Below are 23,928 nucleotides of genomic sequence, written 5' to 3' on the forward strand. Positions count from 1 at the left end.
CCCCGCCAATCTCTGTTCCAGATTCCTTCCCAGGACTAAAGATACAAGAGGCAAAAATCATCCCCAAGTGCCTCATGGTAGTACAGCCCTTTTGTCTTTCCCTTCCCAGTAGTTTACATATTGTCACTATTAATTCAAATACCCTACCATTTGCAAAGCTGTTGTTTAGCAATAAGTCACTAACAGCAGTAAGAAGAGAGAAAACTTAAGATCTTTACACATTTAACCATCTACTGCTAGGTATATTTTGCTAAGCATAATTAAAACTCAGTGTTGTTCCGGCATTGGAAAGTCTAGGACACAGATGAGTATCTTATATCATCCACATCAGCATAATATATACCTATCCATGTAACCTTTTTCTCAGGTAGAGCAGCCTTTGAGATCCAAGAAGGCCGTCTGGCACAAGCTGTTGTCAAAGCAACGGAAACGGGCAGTGGTGGCCTGTTTCAGGATGGCCCCTCTCTATAACCTACCCAGGTCAGTATTGTACCATTGTCTTCTGCCTTGTGAGCCATTACTTGTGAGCCTTGTGAGAATACCGTTAAGGTATTCTCCTGTGCTCTTTTCTGGACCTTACATTCTTGTTCCAAGAAGTAAAAATTGGACTCCTTGACCCATTGGAGGCAATGTAGTCCATATAGTACAATGGCCTACTTAAGCCATAAGGGAAGCATAAAAATTAAAACTCAGTAAGATTCCCCATGCCTAATACAGATCACCATTTTGTACCGCAAGTTGGCCAGGTAAGCATGTGGAGGCTGTCTACTTTTGCCGAATTAGAATTCATTGTGAAAATGTAAAGGTTTCTGAAAAAGATGTGTTTTCTAAAACATTTTATCCCAAATTCCACCAACAGGTCAAACCAATGTTTCTCTACACAAGCACTTGAAACTAACATTACTATTTCTTTGGCAGGTATAGATGGGTAACTTGAGATCTTTTAGCATAGCATCTAGCACAAGATGAAATCAAGTTAATGATGCACCCGAGAGATTACTTGGGGGCCCAATGCCTGGGTCTAGTGTTTTTAGCCCATTTTTTGAAGTGAAAGATTTTTTAAAACTATAAAACCTGCATCAACAAGTGGAAGAGTTACCAGTGGCAGACTAGGCCAGCATGGACATCAAGATGAACTCAGTGTCTGGCTGTGGGAAACAGTTCCATCCCCACACTGATCACAGACTTTATCAATAAACAAAGCTGGTGATAGGGTATCAGTCTCTACCACATCAACTTTCAGATCAGTGGGAATTGTTCTTACCAGGTCAGGGAAGGTCAACTGACAGGGACAAGTATTCGGAATCCCATGTTAATGTGTTTCTTTGGAATATCCAATAAAGTAGCATTCCTATACTTGACATTTTACTTTGCCATCATTTGTCCAGAGCGTCCTGTAACCCTATCCTGAGCCAGCTGGCCAACTGAGCTTTCCTAATTAAAATCTTGAAATGATTGAGAAACATGGCTTCCGAGATGCACACTTGCTCTTGAGAAAAAATTCCCATCTTTGAAAGGGAAGTAGGCACCTCTGAGTCAAAGAGAATTCACAGATTAAAAGGCCAGAGAAGTAAAGTTGTGGTAGAAAAGCGAAATGCATAGTCAAGGGAAAAGGGCAAAAATGCATAGGATCTCTGTTTTCTGGAAGTGCTGAAACATGAGAAAGTCTTTACTCTTTAGGTGAGATCCCTCCCTAATACAGTATAACTTAGTCTCCAGAACTTATATCTAACCAAGCACATGTCTCCAGGGCCAAGCCCATGAGGAAGAAATAAAATCTCTGAAAAATAAACATTGCTTTCTTAATCCACTGAAAATGTTAGTTACCACCCTTTCAGATTTAGGCTGCTGCTTCTATTGTATGTACCCCTGTAAGAGTATGAATAAGTCTAGAAATTCACTGTGTCCTTGATGAAACATGGATATATCTGACCCAGTGGGCTATTAGGACTGCCCTAAGTGTTCTGTCTAACATGGAGAACTTCAAATAGTCTCAGAGCAACAGCAACAAATCCCTAAAAAGCTGATGGTGCTGACCACTCTTCTTCCTCAACTTGTGTGATGACACAAAGTGCATGGAATTTTCCAAACTCAGGGGCTAAATATATTAATTTTAATATGTGGAAACTGTTTCTCTGATGTTAGTTTTTAAAAGAAAACCTGTATGCTTTTCTCCAGACACAAAATTAACAATTTCTTCCTGAGCACCTTTCAACGGGTTTGGCTGGAAAAGGTTAATGAAAAAACTCAGTATGACAGGCTTATACCCATTTTAATGGTAATGTAACCTGTGGAGAGACCTGCTCATTCTCTGCACACTCTTCTCTTCTTGACCATGATTTAACGTTACCATAAAAACACAAATTTGTACAATTTTTTAAAAGAACTCTGATTGGTCAGATTCAAAAGGAAGCTGGGAAGGGCTATGTTCTGTGAAAACCACAATCAGGTCTTACTAACTCTAGTGTTGTCCTTTATCTCCTTTCCTCTGCTTTCTGCCTCATAACGGGTAAATACTTAGTTGATAGTTGCTGTTTATCTCTAGAAGTCAGTCTGGTTATAGTGAGTGGTTCATGTCATCCATTCAGTGTCCCTGTAAGTGGCACACTGAAACTGTGCTGCTGACACAGCCTGCCCAAGTCCAACCTTCCTTAAGTGAAGGCTTGAGCATCTGGCTAGTGTGGTTGCCTTAAGGATGAATAGAAGCCGCACTTCAGTGTTCCAGGCATATCCAGCTCTGATATGGATATGACTCACTGTCAGCTTCACTTAGATTCAAATATAGGTGATCTATTAAAAGGAATGACTGGATTGTCTGTTGAAGCAGATACTTCAAGATGGCTACTTGGCCTAAGGAATTAGCTCTGATTGGAGGAGACATGTGAGACCAGGTTAGAGTAACGGTCACTCACTGCACATCTTGAACCAGTTGTTATTTCCAGAAAGTTCTGCCCTGACCAATCAGAAGCTAAGAATTGTACAAAAGCCTGTCCTGCTTACTAAACCATTAACCACCCAATCTAAAATAACAAGTTTCATGGACCCCTCTTGACCTCACTCTCGCCCCTTCCGCTCAGGCACCGCTCTATTAACCTCTTCCTCCATGGCTATCAGAGATTTTGGATAGAAACAGAGGAATATTCCTTTGAAGAGAAACTAGTACAGGATTTGGCTGTAAGTACTGACTCAACTGGGAGCAGATATGGGTGCAAATGAATCTGGTGTTTGTATTCATGTGTATGTGTGTGTATGTGTGTGTTTTAACTGATAAATCTCTGCAAAGGTATATAAATTAGAAAGAAATTAACTGCAAAAAGTTCTCAGGGGAGGCCCTGCTAATGCTTACTAATCCAGAGGATGACTTTTCACTTGGAGGTGCTAGTGCTATTGACATCATCCTCATCATCGTCATCATTAACTACTAATCTCTACTGCACTGCTGCACCACTACTGCACTACTAAATGTGCAGCCGTTTCACGGGGAGTTCATGCCAAGTTAAGTTTTGAGCACCATTGGTTGCAGGAGGCCACCCACCTCAGCCAAGACCCACATTCCTAATCAATAGCTCTGCTTTGGGGAAGCCACATCTAAATAAATTCCCTTCCTGCATCTCGCATCTCTGTATTTGACCCTTCAGAAAATTTAGCATGTTCTAATTCTAACAAACTTCATGCTGTAAAACCACTTAAGATGGCAGGCAAGGGGGCAAAGCCTTATTCTGGATCAGAAAGAAAATAAAGCCCCTCTCCCTTGGCCAGCATTTGGTTCTTTTCTCTCCTTCTCCCATTTAGCTTTTTCTCTCATCACCTTTTCTCAACACTAGTCATTCTTTTGGTCACTTTTTTCCACCTCTTTCTTTTTCTCTTACCTTTTTTTTTTTTTTAATTTTCCTTCCCCATCTGTCTTCCATTAGTCTATGTGTCTTTGTGCCCATATATTTCTGTCAGTGAGAAAGAAAAAACATAGTATTTATGTTTCTTGATGAGGTAAAATAGGCAATGGGCATTGATTTGGCCTTTTACTTCTTCTAGCATTCACACAATCTATGTAGTTCTTGCCAGTTTACGAAATATGGACCATCCTGTTTGCTCTCCCACTGCTAGAAGAGTCACTTCTAACCTCTGGCATCAGCTGCTCTGTCCTTTTCTGGAAAAGGCAATAGAAAAGAGGTTTAATAAGAGTAATGCAAGGCCTACAATTCCAGGACAGCAGCTCTTGGAAACAATGAGGATTTTTAGAATTAAGGGCAAGGCTAACAGACAATTTTTGGGTTGAATTGAGAATAGCATACACCCGAGATGACTGCTAAGATTTATCATTCTTGCCCTCCCCCTGTCTCCAGCCCAGCTCTCCAAGAGCTGTTTCGGATGTTGGCCAGAGAGACCCGGTCTCTCAGGTGACTCCTCAGGGGTTCCCTCCTGAACTCAGGTGCCCAGAGCTTGCATGACAATTCTGCTGATTGGGGTCTGGAGCTACTCCCCTGTGGCCAGCCTTCTGCTTTTTTTTTTTATTTTATTTCATTTTAACCCAAAATTTGGAATGTTTCTTTGATTGGCTGGAAAAATATATATATGTATATATATACACATCCCAAACCTTGCATCCTCAGGGCTTTTATCCTGAAATACATACGTGATGTGGTGGTTTCTTTTTGTGCTTTCAGTATGATGCACTCTGTGCCTTGAGCTTGGCCTTCTCTTTGTTCGCATGCAGTTGTGTGACATATACTGAAATCTGTGCCTAAAACCTATCTGTGTTGGTTTGTGTAGAAATCTCCAAAGGTGGAAGAGGAGGAGGAGGAAGAGATGCAAAAGCAACCAGATCCATTGCATCAGATCATTCTCCATTTCAGCCGCAACGCTCTCACAGAGAGGAGGTGAGCTCTACCGCATAGCCTTCTGCTCCCAGGCACTCCAACCTACCTTGTGTGCATGACAGTGGGTGGGATGGATGCCAGACGTGACCAGCCAACTACATCAAGCCAGAGCCTTCTGTTTGTAACTCAGGATTAAACAGCTTGCAACTGTAACCATCCTGGAATTCTATCCTAAGCCAGAGCTGATTCCTATTTTTAGGCTAGCTTCCAAGATTTAGAGTAGGAGAGGATATGTACTAACTCATTTACAAGTACATGGAATCTGAGATTTATATGGCCCTTTATGTTTGTTTGTTTGTTTGTTTGTTTTAATGAGGTCCTAAAAGCAACTTGCCAACTATTTCCTCTCTTTGCAGCAAATTGGAAGATGACCCTTTGTACACTTCCTACTCCAGCATGATGGCTAAGGTACGCCTGGACTGCCTGCCTTCCCTTAGAGCTCTTCAGACACATGGAAAGCAGTAGATGAACAGAAGGACTGGGACTTGGCCTTGAAGTTGATTCCATGTGTTACACAAGGAGAATACAAGCTTTGTAGAAAAACTGAATTCCCATGGCCGGGTTCACATGCCAGTTGCAAAGCCAATCAAACAGGGTTTGGGCATATAGACTTTGCATCTCCAGTCAGTGTTTAATATAAGACAGACCAGTCAACCATACTTGCAGGTTATACAAACAGGTTTAGAAACCAGAGGGAATCCCAAAGTATTCTGGGAAAGGCAGAGCAATTGTAGGATGTCTGATACAGGAATGGTGAACTTGAATATTGAAAGAATAAAAAAACTACTACTTCTCCAAGGAACAAATTTCAGGCAGCGAGGGAATAGCTTGGGTACAGGAACACCTACTCTTTTGTCTAGCTGCATCACAGGGCCTCATTAAGAAGGGGCATTTCAGGATTCATATCTTAGATGTCCCAATGTTGCTGCCATTCCCTCAGTGATGTAGCTAGACAGTTGCCCGTGTTCCTGACTTCTGTTTCTATCATGGCTTTACTAGGAAGGAGAATTCAGGTCTGTGGTTGAACCTGATAGGTCCCCATTGATTACATGATCTTGGTGTTCCTGGGGTTCATATCAGAACCTTTTGATGATTGCAAACATCATCAAAGTAGAATTTTAATGTTACCCTGCAGTGATCAAAGTGTTCCTGGCTTTACAAAGCACTAAATACCTATTGGTTATGTCCTGTCCCCTACCCTTGCAACATGAAATACAATTTTTTATTTATTAGGCAGACTCATCATAAATTTGATTGTCTGTTTTCTCCTCCTCCTCCTCCACCTCCATCGAATCCAGAGTTGTCAAAGTGGAGAGGATGAAGAAGAGGAAGACAAGGAAAAGACATTTGAAGTAAGTTTTCAGACAGAATAAAGACAAGGTCTGCAGGCTGGGCTGTCGGAGATGGGTGCTGACATTAGGCCACGTAGCTCACTTGCCGTGTGTTAGTAAATTTGCCTTGTGAAGAATCACCCCCTGGCTGTGGTCTGCCTAACAAAGGATAGCAGGTAGCATGTCAGTAAGCAAACCACCACAGTTAAGTTTGTTCTTCTGGGAAGTTCTCAGCTTGGGCCCAAGCATTGTAAGGAAAGAGCCATAGGAGGACAAATTCAGACATCCAAAAATAGACAGTCAGAGCCATGAAAACCCTGGGATGGTTTTTGCATTACTCTTCTTTAAATGTCCATAGATGTAGATTTCGATTGCGAGAGTGTGCAGGACTCTGAAACTCCCAAGATTAAAGAACATCTGGCTACCTAAACTCCTTTACAGACTGTAAAGGGCACAACAGAAGGGAGTGGATACAAGTATAGTTCTGGAAAGCTTTGCATTTCGAGCAACTCATGTCTGATACAAAGTTGCCTGCTGCCTGTCCTAAGTATTCAAGATAGACAGGCATTTCCTACATTCAGAGAGAGAGAGAGGGAGAGAGGGAGACTCAGGTTGACCTCCTCAAGTTCTCATGTGTGTTAGGACGTTGAAAACAAACACATTTGAATCTTGGATGGATTCCTATAAATATGATATTAAAGAACAATCAACTGAGTTGCCTGCTGCTACTGTTTCCACTACAAGTGGAAAAATTCATCATCAAAGTATAGGTGAATTCTGTACAGACCATTTTGGAAATCTGAGAATGCCCACAAACAAACTTCAAAGGAGTTCCCTTTTTTTTTTTTTTTTTAAGATTTTTGTTGGAAAGGCAGATTTACAGAGAAAAGGATATACAGAAAGATCTTCGATCTGCTGGTTCACTCCCCAAGAAGCCACAGTTGGAATTGAGCCTATAGAAAGCCAGGAGCCAGGTCTCCCACGCAGGTGCAGGGTCCCAAAGTTTTGGGCCATCATCTACTACTTTCCCAGGACATAAACTGGGAGGAAGTGGAGCAGCTGGGACATGAAATCTGGTGCCCATATGGGATCCCAGTATGCAAGGAGAGAATTTTAACTGTTGAGTCACTGGAGCCAGGCCCCGGAGGAGCTCTTTATCCTAAATAACGTGAATTATCTTCCTTAATCAATTACAGATTGTCTCTAAATTTACATCTCCACAATGAGTTCCTGCAGCAGGTGACAGGGACAGAAGGTACAAGTAGCAGAAGTGAGAAGACGAGCAGCTCTTTCTGTTTTGTTTTGTTTTGTTTTCTAGGAGAAAGAGATGGAAAAGCAGAAAACCCTCTATCAGCAGGCTCGTCTGCATGAGCGTGGTGCTGCTGAGATGGTCCTTCAGATGATAAGCGCCAGCAAAGGTGACTGCCCCGATTTCTGGCTAGCACAACATGGCATTGAAGGCCTTATTAGCCAGTCCTGATAGAGCCCAGCAGGTGTGATTCACCATGTTTCCTTGGTGATTCAATCAAATCTTCATGGCAGGTGAGATGAGCCCCATGGTGGTCGAGACCCTGAAGCTGGGGATTGCCATTCTGAACGGAGGCAACGCCGGTGTACAGCAGGTAATGGGACTAGCAGGTGTTTCTGCAGAATGCTTGGGGTATTCCTGTAGCAGAGCTGTTATGCTTTGGGCAGGGGAGGTGTTGACCAACACACTGGAGGATCACCCAGAATCACTTTCTTGTTTGTTCTTCTTGGCCAGTTAGAGTAGCTGGAAACATACAGGAAACCAGGGAGGCAAGTCAACAGATAGGTGTGGTTATTAATACTGAGGTGCTACTCCAGGGTTAAGGGAAAAACATTGGCTTTTGTCAGCAGTAGAGAGTTTCTGCAGAAATTTACTCTAGAGGAAGTTTGCTAAACCTGAGGCTTTTATTTCAGCCCTTTCACTTACTAGTTTACTTATTCTGGAAAAGGCAGCTCAAAGCTAAGTAGACTCAACGATTGCCTGCATGTCATTCATGTATTCGCTTATTGAACAACTGCATGCTGATTGCCGGCCAGGCCAGGCTTGGCTGTAAAGGATGTGGCAGCAAAGCAGGCAGTGAAAACCCCAACATTGTACAGCCTACTTGCTAGTGAGGCAACAGCCAAAGCAACTGCTTGAGGACCTGCCCCATGATGATTATCCAGTGAGTTTCTGGATTGGGACTCACTAGAGATGACAGCAATGCACTGGGGTGTTCCAGGTGCTGCAGGCTATGACTAAAGTCACCTCTGTGCACAGAAAAGTGACATTTCAAAAGACCCTTATCACCCATGCAGGTTATACTCCCGGGACTTTGAGAAATTCCAGATTCCTGAGTACCATGTTTATACAAAATGTCTTCTATTCATACCAAGCAAGTCTCTCATTAAGAACTTCATGTTTCAGCCAGCCCTCGTTTGCTTTTCTACCACCACCTATCATTCAGTTCACTATCTTGCAGGACCTTTTTAAATGAAATTTGTAGTAAAATTAAAAGAAAGGAGGAGGGAGGGTGAGAGCTGGGATGAGTGGACGTATCATTGTGCTCTTACATCTATATATGAGATGCATGAAATGTGTTCACCTTATATACATTTGATTTTTTAAAATTTGTATTATGTCAGAAAGAGTTCTAGCCTTGCCAGTAACAGAGAACATGAGTCTCCGTGTGACAAAGTCTTGAGTTTTTGATGAGGCTCATTACTGGCTAAGTTCCTTGCTCTACTGTGAGAAACTCAAAACAGTAGGAGTTCAGCTTCTGCCTCAGCATCCTCAAATATTACTCCACCATGGTCCTGGTGCCTAGTCCCAAATAGATTAGATAAGCTTCAAACAGGAAGCTCATGGACTTCAAAAGGTCATTCTACTCCCCTAGCAGGAGCACTAAGTGGACTGGTAAGCAGGGTCCACCCTGAGAGGGTATAGTTCAGGTTCACATTAGGGTTTCAAGTCCATTGGTGGTTCTGATGCAAAGCCCTGGATCTGACTCAGCATGCCATTTCTCCATCAGAATCAGGAGGGTCAGCACTTGTAGAATGATATTCATTGCTTTTCCTTTTAAAATGTGTCTTGCTTGCAGAAAATGCTAGATTATCTAAAGGAGAAAAAGGATGCTGGATTCTTTCAAAGTCTCTCTGGTCTTATGCAGTCTTGCAGGTAAATATAAGCATTCTTCAGTACTTAGAGGAAAAGGGGTGGCGAAAATACTAGCTTCTCATGGCATTTCACCTGCTGTAGAAAGCTGAGAAGGTGGGTATTGTTGCTCCAGCCTACAGAGAAATTGTAACTGTCATCAGTCTCTCTCTTTCTTTCTCCCTCCCTCCCTCCCTTCCTCTCCCTCCCTCTCTCTCTTTCTCTGTCTCTCACAGACACACACACACAAGCTGTAACTGCAATCATTCTCTGTCTCTCCCTCTCTCTCTCTCTCTCTCTCTCTCTCACACACACACACACACACACACACAGCGCCCCACTGTGTTGTTGTCTTCAGGTACCTTCTTCACCACGTTTGCAGTATAATTTTCCCAAGAGGCCCAGTATACACACTGAGTTCTCCTCAAACACATATTCCCATGAAAGCCAAACAGAAAAGAATGAAAAGGAGCAGGAATACCTCACTGTGACTCAAGGCTGTGTCTTCATTAGACTTATAAAGCACTTTGTTCATCGCTGTCCTTGATATTTTGAGCTTGACAGGGAGTTCTGGGTATACTTATGTTGAGAGAGGTACATCCTGCCATGGGAACATTCTGATAATAGTCTAAACACAAAGTATTGAACTTCCCTTTTACATTACCAAGTAGTGTAAACTGCTCAGTTGCCCACAGATGGCTGAACTTTCTGACACTTAAGTAACCTATAGCCAGAAGTCACCAGGTCACCATGCTCACTCATTCAGAATTGAGCCAACAGGCTTTCTCAGAAAAGTGTCAGCTCGTTCTATAAAATTTGTATGTCTTTTGAATAGTCTAAAACTCCCTCCACAAGAAATCAAGGTAGCTACTCACTCCTAATGACCAGTAAATAGAACATTACATTTTCCATTTGAAAAGCTGGAGAGTAGAAATCCTGATTTGATTTTTGGTAAAGGGCTTGTTTATTCAAAGGCAAGTTGGGAGAGAAAGGAGTAGGGGGGGAGGAGAGAGGGAGAGAGAGGGAGAGAACTAATGAAATCTTCCATCTACTGGTTCTTTGCTCAGATTCCTACAACAGCTGGAGCTGGGCCGGGCCAAAGCTGGAGCGAGTGAAAGGCAGGAACCCAATTACTTGCACTATCAACTGTTGCCGCCCAGACTTACTGACAGAAAGCTAGATAGGAAGCACAGAGTGAAGCAGGACTCAAACCAGGCACTCTGATAGTAGAAGAAGGTGTCCCCGAGCAGTAACCCTCTTTACTTTTGATGGTTTCCATAATCTTGGTACCCTTTACTGAATTTAATATTATATTATACTTTAGGGCAATGATATCCCTTATTTTCCTCCCATATTTTTCCAACCAATAGCCTATTTATTGTCTATTAGGAAAAGAAAATGCCAGACTTGACTCACTGAGGGTCAAGTAGTACTGGTGGGTCCACAGATGGCAAAAATAAAGGCCGTTCAGTTCCATTTTGCTCATGAAATTTTCTATTAAATGTCTAAGGGTTCTCTCAGCATTATGTAATTTTTAATATTGCTAAATCTGCTTATAACGATGGCTTGGAGAGAGAAATGACATGTGCTTATAGGCTAACCGAGTTCTGGCAGAAGTTTTAAGATATCTTACTGTTTTTAATGATTATCAAATAATACATATTTATAAAATTTGAGCAATAAAGAAATTAAAACATTCAGAATGGATGTTTAGGGATGGATGAAGATCAGAAATGTGTATTACACAGATTTAAAATCAAAACTGCTACTTCAAAGTAACTGTGTCCAAATGTCCTTTTCTGTGTTATCCTCTCCTGACAGCAAAACCAGAATAGAATATTTTGTATTGTGGAGCTGGCTCTTTGGGACAGGGGAGCAGCAACAAAAATGGCAATGGAAATTGCACCATTTTTTATTTCACATTCACTTAGATTACAAAACTTAAGTGATTCCCTAAAATGGAAAAGACACTGGGTTCCTTGGCTCAGTGGTAAAGAAAGGCTGATGACAGTATATCTTCATGGGCTCTGCTCTAGGCATAATGATCTTGGAACTATTTCTTGTGAAGCTTACCTTCTCTATTCTCTGAAATCCTTCACGCTGTAGAAAGAACTAGATAACAGATGAACCCAACATGGAAATAACCTTATCATTCAGTGCTCTCATAGGACTTCATGCCCAAGTGAGATCTGATGATGACTATGACTAAGGTAGGTTTTAGGGACAGAACCAAAGATTAGCCTCCTACAAATCCAGGAACCTCTAGGGACACCATTTCCTGTAGAAAGATTAATCTTGTCTGCTACTGACTCCTCAAGGATGCAAAAATCATAAAATAGGACCCTTGAAGAGAGGGAAGATGTGTAACTCTGTCTCTGAAGTATTGGAAACCAGATTCTTAGAAAAGGTCGGTAATGGTGGGAAGTGAACACGAGTCATTACAGTATAAAGTAAGATTCACCTTGAGAAACTGTAGAAACAGATTATTCCTTTTTTCTGGGAAGCCTTTGTAAATTCTAATGCATAAGAAGGACTCAAACTGGAAAAACTAGTTCTCATCATACAAAGGTACTTCCAAAAGGTCATGAAAATGCTACGTTTATGTGGGCACAAAAATCTGAAATCCATGCATATGGTGGGACTTCAGTAAGTTTATGCAAAACACACAGTTATGCAGGCCAGCATCATGGCTCAGCAAGTTAAACCACTGCCTGTGACACCAGCATCTCTTACGAGTGCTGGTTCAAGTCTGGCTGTTTCATTTCCCATCGAGCACCCTGCAAAAATGCCTGGGAAGGTAGTGAAACATGGTTCAAATCCTTAGGCCCTTGCCACTCACACCAAGGCTGCTGTGTCTAGCCTGGCCCCATCCCAACCACTTGGGAAGTGGTGCAACAGGTGGAGGATCTCATTCTCTCTTTTTCTCTGTTGTTCTGCCTTTCAACTAATACAAAACTGCTAAAAAATTAAAAATAATGTAAGCACAGCATTCTGTTAGTCAAAATACTCTGACATTGGAAATCCATCTTCCCAGCCTGCACAGCCCTAAACCTTGTTTCCTTTTGTCTATTGAAAGCGTCCTTGATTTGAATGCATTTGAGAGGCAGAATAAAGCTGAAGGCCTGGGGATGGTTACTGAGGAAGGAACACGTAAGTAAATAATGAAGGCCATTTTCTCTTCCTGATGAAAATCTTAGTAACACTCTGGTTAGAGCCCATGCTCACTGCTTCATAATCTGCAAAGATTTGCTCCATTTTGTAAAATGTTTCCCTCATTAGCTTTGATAAAGCCCACATCCAGCTTGGACATATTTATAGAGTCAATTTTAAGTAAAGACAGTTGATTGAGATATTTACTATTTTCTTATTTGGCATTCTTCTATTTTTCTCTTATCACAGTCATTGTTCGTGAGCGTGGTAAGTTTGAGTTCTGGCTTGAGTTCTTACCATCTTATTATACGTGTGAATCCTAAAAAATATCTAATTTAATTGTCTTAGTGTAGATACATTTTAGGCTTAGTGGCTGCATGTCGAGTTTAACTCAGCAGTTTGATGCTTAATCAAAGAAGTGTCTTCCCTGTGAAGAGCATGGGTTATGGACTGTGAAACATTTACTGCCATTATCCTGGTTGTTCTCAGCACAAATGAATCTTGTGGCTAAACATTTTATTTTCATTGGCCTCTGTGCCATGCAATCTCAGTTCAACCTTAATAAAGTTTATTACCATCCCCCTGTAATTCATTTTCCAATCCTTTTCACACAACTCCTGCATCACTTCTCCAGTCGTGTGCGTCAGAAGGCGCTTTGTGTTGAGAAGCCAAATAAATGCTCATGAGTATTATATGTTTTCAAGGTGAAAAGGTGCTCCAGAATGATGAATTCACACGAGATCTCTTTAGATTCCTGCAGCTACTCTGTGAAGGACACAACAGTGGTAAGTGGAACAGATCAGTTTGTCAAGAAAAAATGATATTCAGCTGCAAAATTACCATTCATACCTTTCATACAACCAGTTGCTAACTTTGGGATATTAAGAAAGTAATGTTGAAAAGATGTTCAATGTAAGATGATCTTTAGCTTTATGGGTCATTGTCTTTAGTGTCATTAAGCTAAATTGCTTCCAGAATCTTCAGATGGTGAATCTAATGTCCAGTCCTTTCCATCTAGCCCCTTTAAAGGCTTCTTAAATCTCATTCCTGGTGTCATCAGCTTAGGAGGACCCAAAGCAGAGCCCTTACTTAGAGGATTTGCCAGAATCCAGATGTGGTGTCCTGTAAGACTTCTCACAGAGTATCTCTCCTGAACTCAGCTGAGAGGATGTGTCTGGCTCCCTCAGCATGACAGACTCTGACCCAGAACTGGTGCTCTCAGACTTTCAGAACTTCTTGCGAACTCAGATGGGAAACACTACCACCGTCAATGTCATCATCAGCACTGTGGACTATCTTCTGCGTCTGCAGGTGAGCAGGAGGGCCTTGAGGGGTGGCATCTCTCAACTGTATATTCAAAAGGTGAAACCTGTTACCCAGGGCCAGGGCAGTCCCAGGCTACAGATGCTCTTCAGCTTGCAGTGAAGTCACAGCCCAGTGAGCCCATCAGAGGCTAAAACTTGAAAGTGCATTTAATGCACCTTCCAAACATCCATGCTTAGTACCACATCTTGGTACACTGTAGAAAGTCAGTTGTTTCTCCCTGCTGATTAGGTGACTGACTGGTAACTGTGCCTACTGCCACTGCCTAGCATTACAAGAAAGCATAGTACTACTAACCCAGGAGAGGGCCAAAATTCAAAGAACAGTTTGTACTACATGTACATTGACTTCACATCATAATGAAGAAGAAAAAGGTGAAAGTCGAACTACACGTTGGGGACCATCTGGTCACTAAGGAAGGCATTATTATGTTCTATGTCCACATGGAAATGAGAAGTCAAATGCCTAAAAAGTATAGAATAAAAGCAAAGCGATTGATTAAATACCAAATCATCTATTATAAAATGCTGGTTTGTATTAGTGTTTCCAATGAGAACCTATCTTTAGTGCCTGAGAGTGGTAGTACAACTTGTGAATGAGAACTACAAATTTCTCTAGGAAAAACGTTACGTAACAACTGGAATGTGATGAGTTTGCAAGTTCCTAGTGCTTAGGAGCCACTCAGTCTAATTACTTCAAGAAAAGTCCAAACTATATTAAGAAAATAAATATAACAGATGTGAATAAGGACTCCATTTTCTTGTTGCCAATTCTTCATGTTGGTTCCTCCACTTACTGGTTTGAAATCTAGGGCCATCTATCTAATTCCATGTGTTCTACTTTGCTCACTGTAAAACGGGTAGGACCTGTCTCCCAGAATGACAGTAAAGATCATGAGATGCAGTTACAGGTGCTGTGCTCAGAATGATGTCTGGCATATAAATGGCCTGTTGTTATGTTGCTTTGTTATTATTTGGATGACAGTGATTTTCATTTTTAATGCACATTTCTCACTCTGAATGAATTGTCTTCTTGCTCAATCTCCCAAGTTCAGATGAAGGCTGTTACGTCTCCAAAATGCTCCTCCCTGTAGAGGGATATTTGTGCTTGAAAAATGCCAGGGATCAACTGTTTCTGTACTTCCTCACAGAGTCCCTAACTCCTGCTGTGGTGAACATGTCATGGAGATGTAGGATTCTCTTACACTCCAGGTTCCTGAACATCAAATGTATCCCATCTTACTCAAGCCTGAGAAATAATAAGCTCTATTTATTTGTTTTTAGGAGTCAATCAGTGATTTCTACTGGTATTACTCAGGGAAAGACATCATTGATGAATCTGGACAGCATAATTTTTCCAAAGCTCTAGCGGTCACCAAGCAGATTTTCAATTCTCTTACAGAATACATCCAGGTATGTGCTGCAGAGTACATGCTTGTAAACCAACATTCTTCATTCTGTATTTCATTATGGTACATTTGGGTGCACCTGGTGGTCCATGCATCCAGCCTTAACACTGACAATATTTCTTGTCTATAAACAGGCACCAGTAAGTAGTTCCTATACTGCACAAGAAGCCATGGTTTGTGGTTCCCCAGTGGGATCTGTTCACAGTACTGTCACACCTTTTTGCCATTTATCTTTTTACTGCTTCCCCATCCAGGCTGAAAACTTCTTTGTGCACAGAAAAATGTCTTACTCAATTTACAATGATACAGTGTGAAACATCCGGCGTGTCATAGGTGTTCACTGCTAGAGCAGATGTATGAGTGACAGAATGAAGGAGTAAAGGGGACAAAAGATGTTATCGTCATTAGAGCTTAAAAACAGAATTTATGGAAATTCTAACTTATCAGAAGCTACCTGTAAAATGTAACTTCAGAAACATAAATTACATGTAGTTACACTCATATCTACAAATGAATTTCAGGTTATATGTCTAGAACTTAGCAGCAGGTCTCTGTTCATTGCATTATCTCTGGTTACTGTGAAAATATATAGCAGACATATTCATGCACAATTTGCTATGAAATCATTATCCATAATAGAGATCTGTGTGATGTAAAGTCAAAGATAAAACCTTATTTTCAAATTACACAATCAGGAGACTTATGAATACAATCTCATTCATTTGTTCACTTAACAACATATTTAGCTTGAGTTCTGCACTGTGATTGATAAAATTACTGTATGGCCTGTACCTTTCAAGAGCTTCAATGCAATTAAAAATACTTGAACTTGAGGAAATTACTTGATACATGTTGATTATACATGATATAAATAATCATATATACCATGCTTAGGAATTACATATGTCTGAGTTCAGAGGAAGGACATAGTCCTGCTGAACCAAAAGGCTCCAGGTATTCACGGAGACATGGGGGCTGTGAATGGATACAGAAAAGGAAGTATATTCTGGTCATCTGTCACATGGAAAAGCCACAGAGATATCACTACACGTGGATTCATGAGGAAAATGTCAGTTTTGCTGAAATGAGGAAAACAAAGAAATAGGAGCTATGTCATTCCCTTTCCTGCGTTCCTTCACTTATCTTCCAAAGAACATTTTGTATTCCAAGAGTCCAAGGGTTTTCAGGGGCTCTTGGTGCAGGAAATATAATTGAGCCAAAATTCGTTCTATGATAGTCATTAAAATCTCATTTTAAAAAGATCCTTATTGAAACACCAACTGGCACATTTAGATCACATTTGCTAATTACAATAATCCCAAAACTAAGAATACCAGCTTGTGCTTGGGACACACAAAGAGAGAAACCTGGAAACAGGTAACTGATGTGCAGAGAATGTGAACCAGCAGATGACCATACATATTGGACAAACAGCTGTGTGGCCGCTGCAGAGTCTATCCTAAACTTCAGGATATATTGCAACAACTGACACAAAAATACAGAAGCAGCTCATTTTGGGGTTGATGTGACTTTCTTTTAACAGTTAATTTTGTTCTAGAAAGAATTTATCAATGTCTACAGATCAGATATCGATTACACATAGTGACTTTTTAAACAAGTTTGTGTGATTTGGACTGCAGGTAATAATTTTCCTGTTGATCTCTCTTCTGGGAATCCTGACAAAATGTTTCCAGAACTTGAGATGTGGTGTCTGTCTCCTTAAAAATTTCTTAAGAGTGATTCGGAGATTGGCTAAATGGTAGCAAAACATACCCTAAGAAGTGTTAAGGACAAAAACTATCAATGATTATCTTCAAAAGCAAGGAAGTTGTACACAAGGAAAATACAAGCTGGAATATTCAGCCCTCTACATGGCTTTCAGAAAAGATAGTTAAGAGATGGTTTTATATTGGAAGTTTAATAATAAGCAAAGCCTCAAAACATTTAAATACTAGATTAGATAATTTTTCATATGATCACATAGCTGCATGAGCATAGTTGTTATGTGAAGTTTAATCTGAAAATAATTTGTGGGCAATATGTAGAGTAGAACCAACTGTGCCACACCTTTGGGTTTCTCAGACTGCCTCTTAGACCAAGTGTGGGTGAGGATGAGCAGGAGTACCCTTCAGCTGTGTTGCAACCACAGTACTTAACTCAGCTAAATATTCCTGTGGTACTTCAACATGAATTTCATTTGCATAGTGACTTTTTGAGGCTAAAAGAAAACCTCTGAAAAATCACCACAAGTGAAATCCCAGATGACTTTTTCTTATAAATGGTACCCAATGATAAGGGAGGAAAATAATATTATCCTGGGAAAGTTTTCAGCTACCTAGTCATATACAAAAGTGTCAGCTGGAGCAACTTGTGATGCTTAAGTGGCCTAAGGATGTCCTCCTCTCCATAGGGCCCTTGCATTGGGAACCAGCAGAGCCTAGCTCACAGTAGGCTGTGGGATGCAGTGGTCGGCTTCCTCCATGTGTTTGCTAACATGCAGATGAAACTCTCTCAGGTACTGTGGCCCGTTCCCGCACGTATCAGTGGTGTGAAATGCTACTCCAGTTCCCTCTGTGTCAGATATGGCTGCTTGGTCAAAGACTAGAAAAGTCATGCAGATTAGATCATGTCTTAAAAGCTGAGGGCCAAAATGGAAGTTAGAAACAAATGGCTCCAGGGGTGTCCCCGACAGGCTTTTGCATGAGTGCAGCTTCCTTCCCTGTGTCCCTTTTAAAATCGCTTCAACCCATGCTTTCTATGGTACTAATTCCTTTGCTTCTTGTCCATGTAAACACACTCTGTACCAGTCCTGTCTGATATGTCAGATGTTGCATGTCTTTGTAACCCACACAGTCCTCTTTCACCTTTGCTTCCTTCCTGCCTCTCTACCCCTGCCTCTACTTCTCACTCCCCATCTCTCTGGCAAGATGAATCAGAACCACTCAGAGCGTATTATTATTACAAACAAACAAATGCAGCATATGTGGTAGTGGATCACCTCTCTCCATGGCAACACCTGAGGGAGAACTTCAGGATGTGTTTCAGGCTGATTAGAGTAACATTTCCAGCACTGATTTAAATAATTTGTTTCTAAAATTTTCCAGACTGTCACATCTGCCTCCTGTGTTCCAGAACATGCTCTATTTTACCCTTTGACTCTGGCCCTACATATGGAGAGAGCTCTTGAAAAGGCTACTACCTGGGCCATGGTCTGTGCACTACAGTCTTGCCTGGGATGGAGTGGCACACAGGTTCTGGAAACAGGAGCCATTCTCAGCAGTGGTGTCTAGAAAGTCATGTCCCTGCCTGGTTTTGGGTTTTATCATCCATGAAATAGTGGTAGTAAGAGTAGATGATCTCTGAAATTTCTATCCCAGCTCTACCCTTCTATCCTCCTATAATATTTTGTGTATAACTATTAATGCGCAACAGAAGAGGTGGCTCATTCCTCTAATACTGGAAGAGCTAGGCAAAAAGTTTTTTTTTTTTAGCAAGAGTCTGTAAAGGAAGGGTGGTACCTAATGCACTTTTAATTCCACCTCAAGTCACCCACTTCATATTTCCCAAAGACTATATCCTTCCCTAACACAAAGCACAGAGGTAACTTGGCAAAAATTCTGTCTGTATTGCTGAAACGCAAACCAATCAAATAGGAAAACCATCCACAAGAAAAGCCTCTATTTTATAGCATGTTAAGTTACCCATGGCACCCAAGCCACCACCAATGGGTACCGAAATCTAAATTAATCCGGAAAGGAGAACTTACTTGGCAATTAGAGCTTAGTACCAGAACTGAATTGCAGTAGTAACTCCACAGAGATCATTGGTTATCCTCTATGTAGAAAATGACAACATGAAGTACTCTAGGTATTCACAGCTGGTTGCTGGTTTGGGTTGTTCAGTGTTTTGGACAACAGTTGTCTCTATCTGCCTCACTGAACCTAGAAAAGGGAAAACAGGAGGGAGCTCCGCCTAGATGCATCTCCCACTCCCATGCTGCAGCAGGCACATTGACAATGAGGACAGAGTGCCTTCCCAGCCTGAACGCAGCTTTCACCGAACCTTTCCAGAGCAGACTCTTCTTGCTCACTGCCCTGTGCTTTGCAGAGGGATCAGATAGCTCAGGGGTATCTCCTGTTTCTGTTCTAGGATTCCAGTCAGATCGAGCTGCTGAAGGAACTCTTGGATCTCCTTCAGGACATGGTGGTGATGCTTCTGTCCCTCCTGGAAGGTTGGGCTGTTTGGTATAACTAGGCATTCACACAACTGTAATTGGTCTGAACACTAACTTTACTAATTGTGCAGATTCTTCTTCTGGCAGATCATTGGTGCCATGACATTGGTTGGAATGCCAAATTTTCAGAAGCCAAAAATGAGTGAGGGGCACACTGTCTGGTGGACAAAGCCAGAAGCCAACCATTTTCTATCAATAGGAAAGCCAGAATGAACTGGGGAAACCTCCAAGCTTTGCTCTTCCCTATCCTCTCCCTCTCCCCATTGCTTTTCAATACATCTGGCTGCCAGTGTGTATGCCAGCCATCTAGTTGGGCACCCTTCTACGTCTAAGGGGATAAGAGGGACACCAAATATTCCTATGTGTCCCCAGTGATCTAATAATGAAACCACGTCCCAGACCCCAGACCAGAGAAAACGCAATGCTGTTGGCCATTGCCTTCCTCCTTTTGTTTCCCCCTTAGCACCTAGTGGCGTGGTCTTTATGGCTTGCTGCTCCCTTCTACCCATTCCAAATCATTACAGTTGAAAAGGGGAAAAGCCTATGAATTTGTTTTATAAGTCTTGTAAAAATCGCAACCTGGTCAATGACATGATGGCTTGAGTTTATTTATATATTTGTATGTCTTTTTGAACCTGCCTCACAGGGAATGTGGTAAATGGAACTATTGGCAAGCAGATGGTTGACACCCTGGTAGAATCATCTACCAATGTAGAAATGATCTTGAAATTCTTTGACATGTTCTTGAAACTTAAGGACTTAACCAGCTCAGATACCTTCAAAGAATATGACCCAGACGGTAAAGGGATTATCTCCAAAAAAGAATTCCAGAAGGCCATGGAAGGGCAAAAACAGTACACACAGTCAGAGATTGACTTTCTTCTTTCATGTGCAGAAGCCGATGAAAATGACATGTTTAATTACATTGATTTTGTGGACCGGTTCCATGAGCCGGCTAAAGACATAGGGTTTAATGTGGCAGTGTTATTGACAAATCTTTCAGAACACATGCCAAATGATTCTCGCCTGAAGTGTCTGTTAGATCCAGCAGAAAGTGTGCTGAATTACTTCGAGCCATACCTAGGTCGAATTGAGATCATGGGTGGGGCCAAGAAAATTGAACGTGTGTACTTTGAGATCAGTGAATCCAGTCGAACTCAATGGGAGAAGCCACAAGTAAAGGAATCTAAGCGACAGTTCATATTTGATGTTGTCAATGAAGGTGGAGAACAAGAAAAGATGGAACTGTTTGTGAATTTCTGTGAGGATACCATCTTTGAAATGCAGTTAGCATCTCAGATCTCTGAGTCTGACTCAGCTGACAGGCTGGAAGAGGAGGAGGGAGATGAAGAGTCTTCTTATATGTTAGAAATGAATGAGGAAGAAGAGGAAGAGAAATCTTTGGAATCTGCCTCTGCATTTGCCATGGCCTGCGTCTCAGTGAAGAGAAGCATCACCAACCTTCTGAGGAAGGCCACCCTCAAAAACCTCAGGAAGCAATACCGGAATGTGAAGAAGATGACCATGAAGGAACTGGTGAAGATGTTCTTTTCTTTTTTCTGGATGTTGTTCGTGGGGCTGTTCCAGTTGTTCTTCACCATACTGGGAGGAATCTTCCAGATCCTCTGGAGCACAGTGTTCGGAGGGGGCCTAGTAGAAGGGGCGAAAAACATCAGAGTGACTAAGATCCTGGGTGATATGCCTGATCCAACTCAATTTGGTATCCATGATGATGCTATGGAGGCTGAGAGGACAGAAGTAACTGAGGCAGGCATCACACCTGAACTTGCACACTTTGCCAAGGGTGAGAAGGGAGATACAGACATCATGTCAGACCTCTTTGGGCTCCACTCAAAGAAAGAAGGTGGCTTAAAGCATGGGCCTGAAGTGGGCTTGGGTGACCTCTCTGAAATTATCAGCAAGGATGAACCCCCTACATTAGAGAGTACTGTACGGAAGAAGAGGAAAGCACAGGTGAGGCTCTTCTGTTTCTATCTACCCCGAGTTATCACTGTATGCTGCAATCAATGGCACCAATCCCCTAGGCTTTACCATGATTTTACAATCCCAGCTCTGCCATGCTGGGAAAATTAAGACTTAGATGCTATCTTGTTGTCTAGTTGCTAGGCTGTCTTCCAGTTTTCACCATAGAGTTTAAACTTGATGATCTGTTACCCTCATCTTGCTTCAAACTTTTATTACAGGGTTCAGGGTTCCCGGGATTCATTTGGTACACTAAAAGCATAGAAAGCCAAGTATACATAAAGAGGGGGACTTGTCATCTGAGATGATACTTCTATAGTGTGTTCTAAAACCAGATGACATCATATGATTTATCATAAAAGTTAAAAAACCTTTCTCCTTGTAATGTACCCACTATCCAATTCACACTTCAAATAAGTCAACTGGATTAAGTGAATAAGATAGAATAATTCATATTTCCTTGGCCATAGAAAGTTTTAAGTATTACTCCCTTGGATCCATTTCAAAACATGATTGTAGTATAAAAAGGGTTGAAAGGCATAAGATCAGAGCCCAAAGGGGACTTTTGTTCATTAATTTAATTATTGAAAAGTTCATTACACTTGGCATCGTATTAGGCTATAAGAATACTGTGATGAATGAGCAACACATTGTTCCTGTAGCTTGGTGTGAAAGTCAAACATTGGACAAGTTAATGCAAGCATAAAAAATGAGAGGAATAAATGCCAGGTACTATGTGATTGTGTGGGAGAGAACTTTGTAGAAGACATGTTGATCTCAGAAAGGAACTTGGCTTTAATTCTAAAGGTAGTGTGATCATCAGCCAGAGATGATGGGATCATGGTAAGAGAACTGATGACAAACCAGTAAGCCTGGCAGGTGGAAGCAGGTTCTCAACTGGTTTGATCTGTGTTCCATTTTTGTCTTATCCCATGGACAATGGCCACAGTGTTCTCCCAATGTCCTAGAACAACTTTCCTTTTTGAATTGCATAAAAAATAGAAGGGCAGTTGAGTCTTCAACTTAGAAATATTTTTCTTGGCCTCTCTCCAAAATAGCTTGGAGTATAGTAGGACACTTGCATTCTGTTATTCTGAGACAGTGGAAACATTAAGAGCAAAGGACACTGGGACCTGTGGTCAGTGATGTGGTTCACCGTGAACTCACTTCTCTGAGGAAACCTTGACTGACTGTTGTTTTTGTCTAGGCAGCAGAGATGAAGGCAGCACATGGAGCAGAAGGAAAAGCAGACTCTGAGAAGGCAGAGTGAGTTCTGGGAAGCACCTAGTACTCCAAGTGCAATTGCAGGTGGCTCCTAATAGCATCCGATTGCTAACATCTATCACCACATTCAGTGGAAAATGTGGCATCATTAATCTAAACAGTAGATATTCAAGTCATGGGTATATGTGTTGTTACTTCAACTCTATTGACCTTTTGAATAGATCTTATTAAGATCTCAATTTTACTAACTTTACAGTCTCACTAGTAGATCATAGTTTCCCTGTCTGGCCAAATTATCAAACACTGATCATGGGCAACTTCGTATAATATCGATAATGGTGATATCCAATATTAATTGAGTAGTTATTGTACATCAGTACTATGCTAAGCCCTTTTACACAAGTTTAGAACAGTAGATACTACTGCTAACTGCTAAGAAGGTTTAGAACTAAAGGACAAATTTAATGAAGGATAAAAAAGTTAAGCCTAATTTCAAAAGAATATAAACTTATATATAAATGATGATCATGAGTCATCAAAAATGATCAACACTCATGAAATGTAAATTTGACATCCAGCCACTGTGAATGAATAGATTTGAGATTTCTATACCTCGGGAATGATTATATCCTCTGCCCTCTCAACCCAGAACTCTCCATCTCTCTCTGGGGCATACCTCTCTCCCACTCCCCCTACTAATTTGAATTCCTCGTTCTTACAGCCTGGAAGATGGGGAAAAGGAAGACAAAGCCAAAGAGGAGGAACAGGCTGAGTACTTGTGGGCAGAAGTGACAAAAAAGAAGAAGCGACGGCGTGGTCAGAAAGTTGAGAAACCTGAAGCTTTCATGGCCAATTTCTTTAAGGGGCTAGAAATCTATCAGACCAAGTTACTGGTAAACACTTCACTCTTGCTCCCCTTCCTGGTATAGGTGTTGGCCCAGACATCTCAGATCTGGCTGCTGACTTGTTTCATCCTTGATTCTCTCCCCTTTTTCCCGTTTATCTGTTTATTTTGTGTTAAAGGAAAAGAAAAAGGAGATACTCTGGAAATAAGAGTAGGCTTCCCAAAACTGTAGGATGCTGTCTCTCCAGGGGAGTGGAAACCACTCTCTAGGGTCGATCATTTCCATATTCTCTGTGGGGACATGACACAAGTGCCTTGATTATATGGAAAACAGACCAAATTCTCCTGGTTAGATTAAGTTCCCTCTCTACCCTCAGATGCTTTATTGTTCTGG

General features: G+C 41.4%; 1 protein-coding gene across 1 annotated transcript in view; it reads left to right on the forward strand.

Moving 5' to 3' along the window:
- The window catches only part of RYR3 (ryanodine receptor 3), a 602,723-nt gene that overhangs the window by 560,944 nt on the left and 17,851 nt on the right, over nucleotides 1–23,928 (forward strand). The window contains exons 74-91 of the mRNA XM_058666116.1: nucleotides 368–480; nucleotides 3,078–3,174; nucleotides 4,771–4,877; nucleotides 5,234–5,285; nucleotides 6,176–6,229; nucleotides 7,527–7,626; nucleotides 7,751–7,830; nucleotides 9,316–9,392; nucleotides 12,445–12,518; nucleotides 12,768–12,785; nucleotides 13,223–13,303; nucleotides 13,741–13,829; nucleotides 15,125–15,253; nucleotides 17,660–17,764; nucleotides 19,399–19,480; nucleotides 20,130–21,457; nucleotides 22,674–22,732; nucleotides 23,412–23,583. Of these exons, the coding sequence (XP_058522099.1) occupies nucleotides 368–480; nucleotides 3,078–3,174; nucleotides 4,771–4,877; nucleotides 5,234–5,285; nucleotides 6,176–6,229; nucleotides 7,527–7,626; nucleotides 7,751–7,830; nucleotides 9,316–9,392; nucleotides 12,445–12,518; nucleotides 12,768–12,785; nucleotides 13,223–13,303; nucleotides 13,741–13,829; nucleotides 15,125–15,253; nucleotides 17,660–17,764; nucleotides 19,399–19,480; nucleotides 20,130–21,457; nucleotides 22,674–22,732; nucleotides 23,412–23,583 (2,817 nt within the window). The remainder of the gene's footprint in view (nucleotides 1–367; nucleotides 481–3,077; nucleotides 3,175–4,770; nucleotides 4,878–5,233; nucleotides 5,286–6,175; nucleotides 6,230–7,526; nucleotides 7,627–7,750; nucleotides 7,831–9,315; nucleotides 9,393–12,444; nucleotides 12,519–12,767; nucleotides 12,786–13,222; nucleotides 13,304–13,740; nucleotides 13,830–15,124; nucleotides 15,254–17,659; nucleotides 17,765–19,398; nucleotides 19,481–20,129; nucleotides 21,458–22,673; nucleotides 22,733–23,411; nucleotides 23,584–23,928) is intronic.

The sequence above is a fragment of the Ochotona princeps genome, chromosome 6 (assembly GCF_030435755.1).
Source record: "Ochotona princeps isolate mOchPri1 chromosome 6, mOchPri1.hap1, whole genome shotgun sequence".
In the NCBI taxonomy this organism is placed as follows: Eukaryota; Metazoa; Chordata; class Mammalia; order Lagomorpha; family Ochotonidae; genus Ochotona; species Ochotona princeps.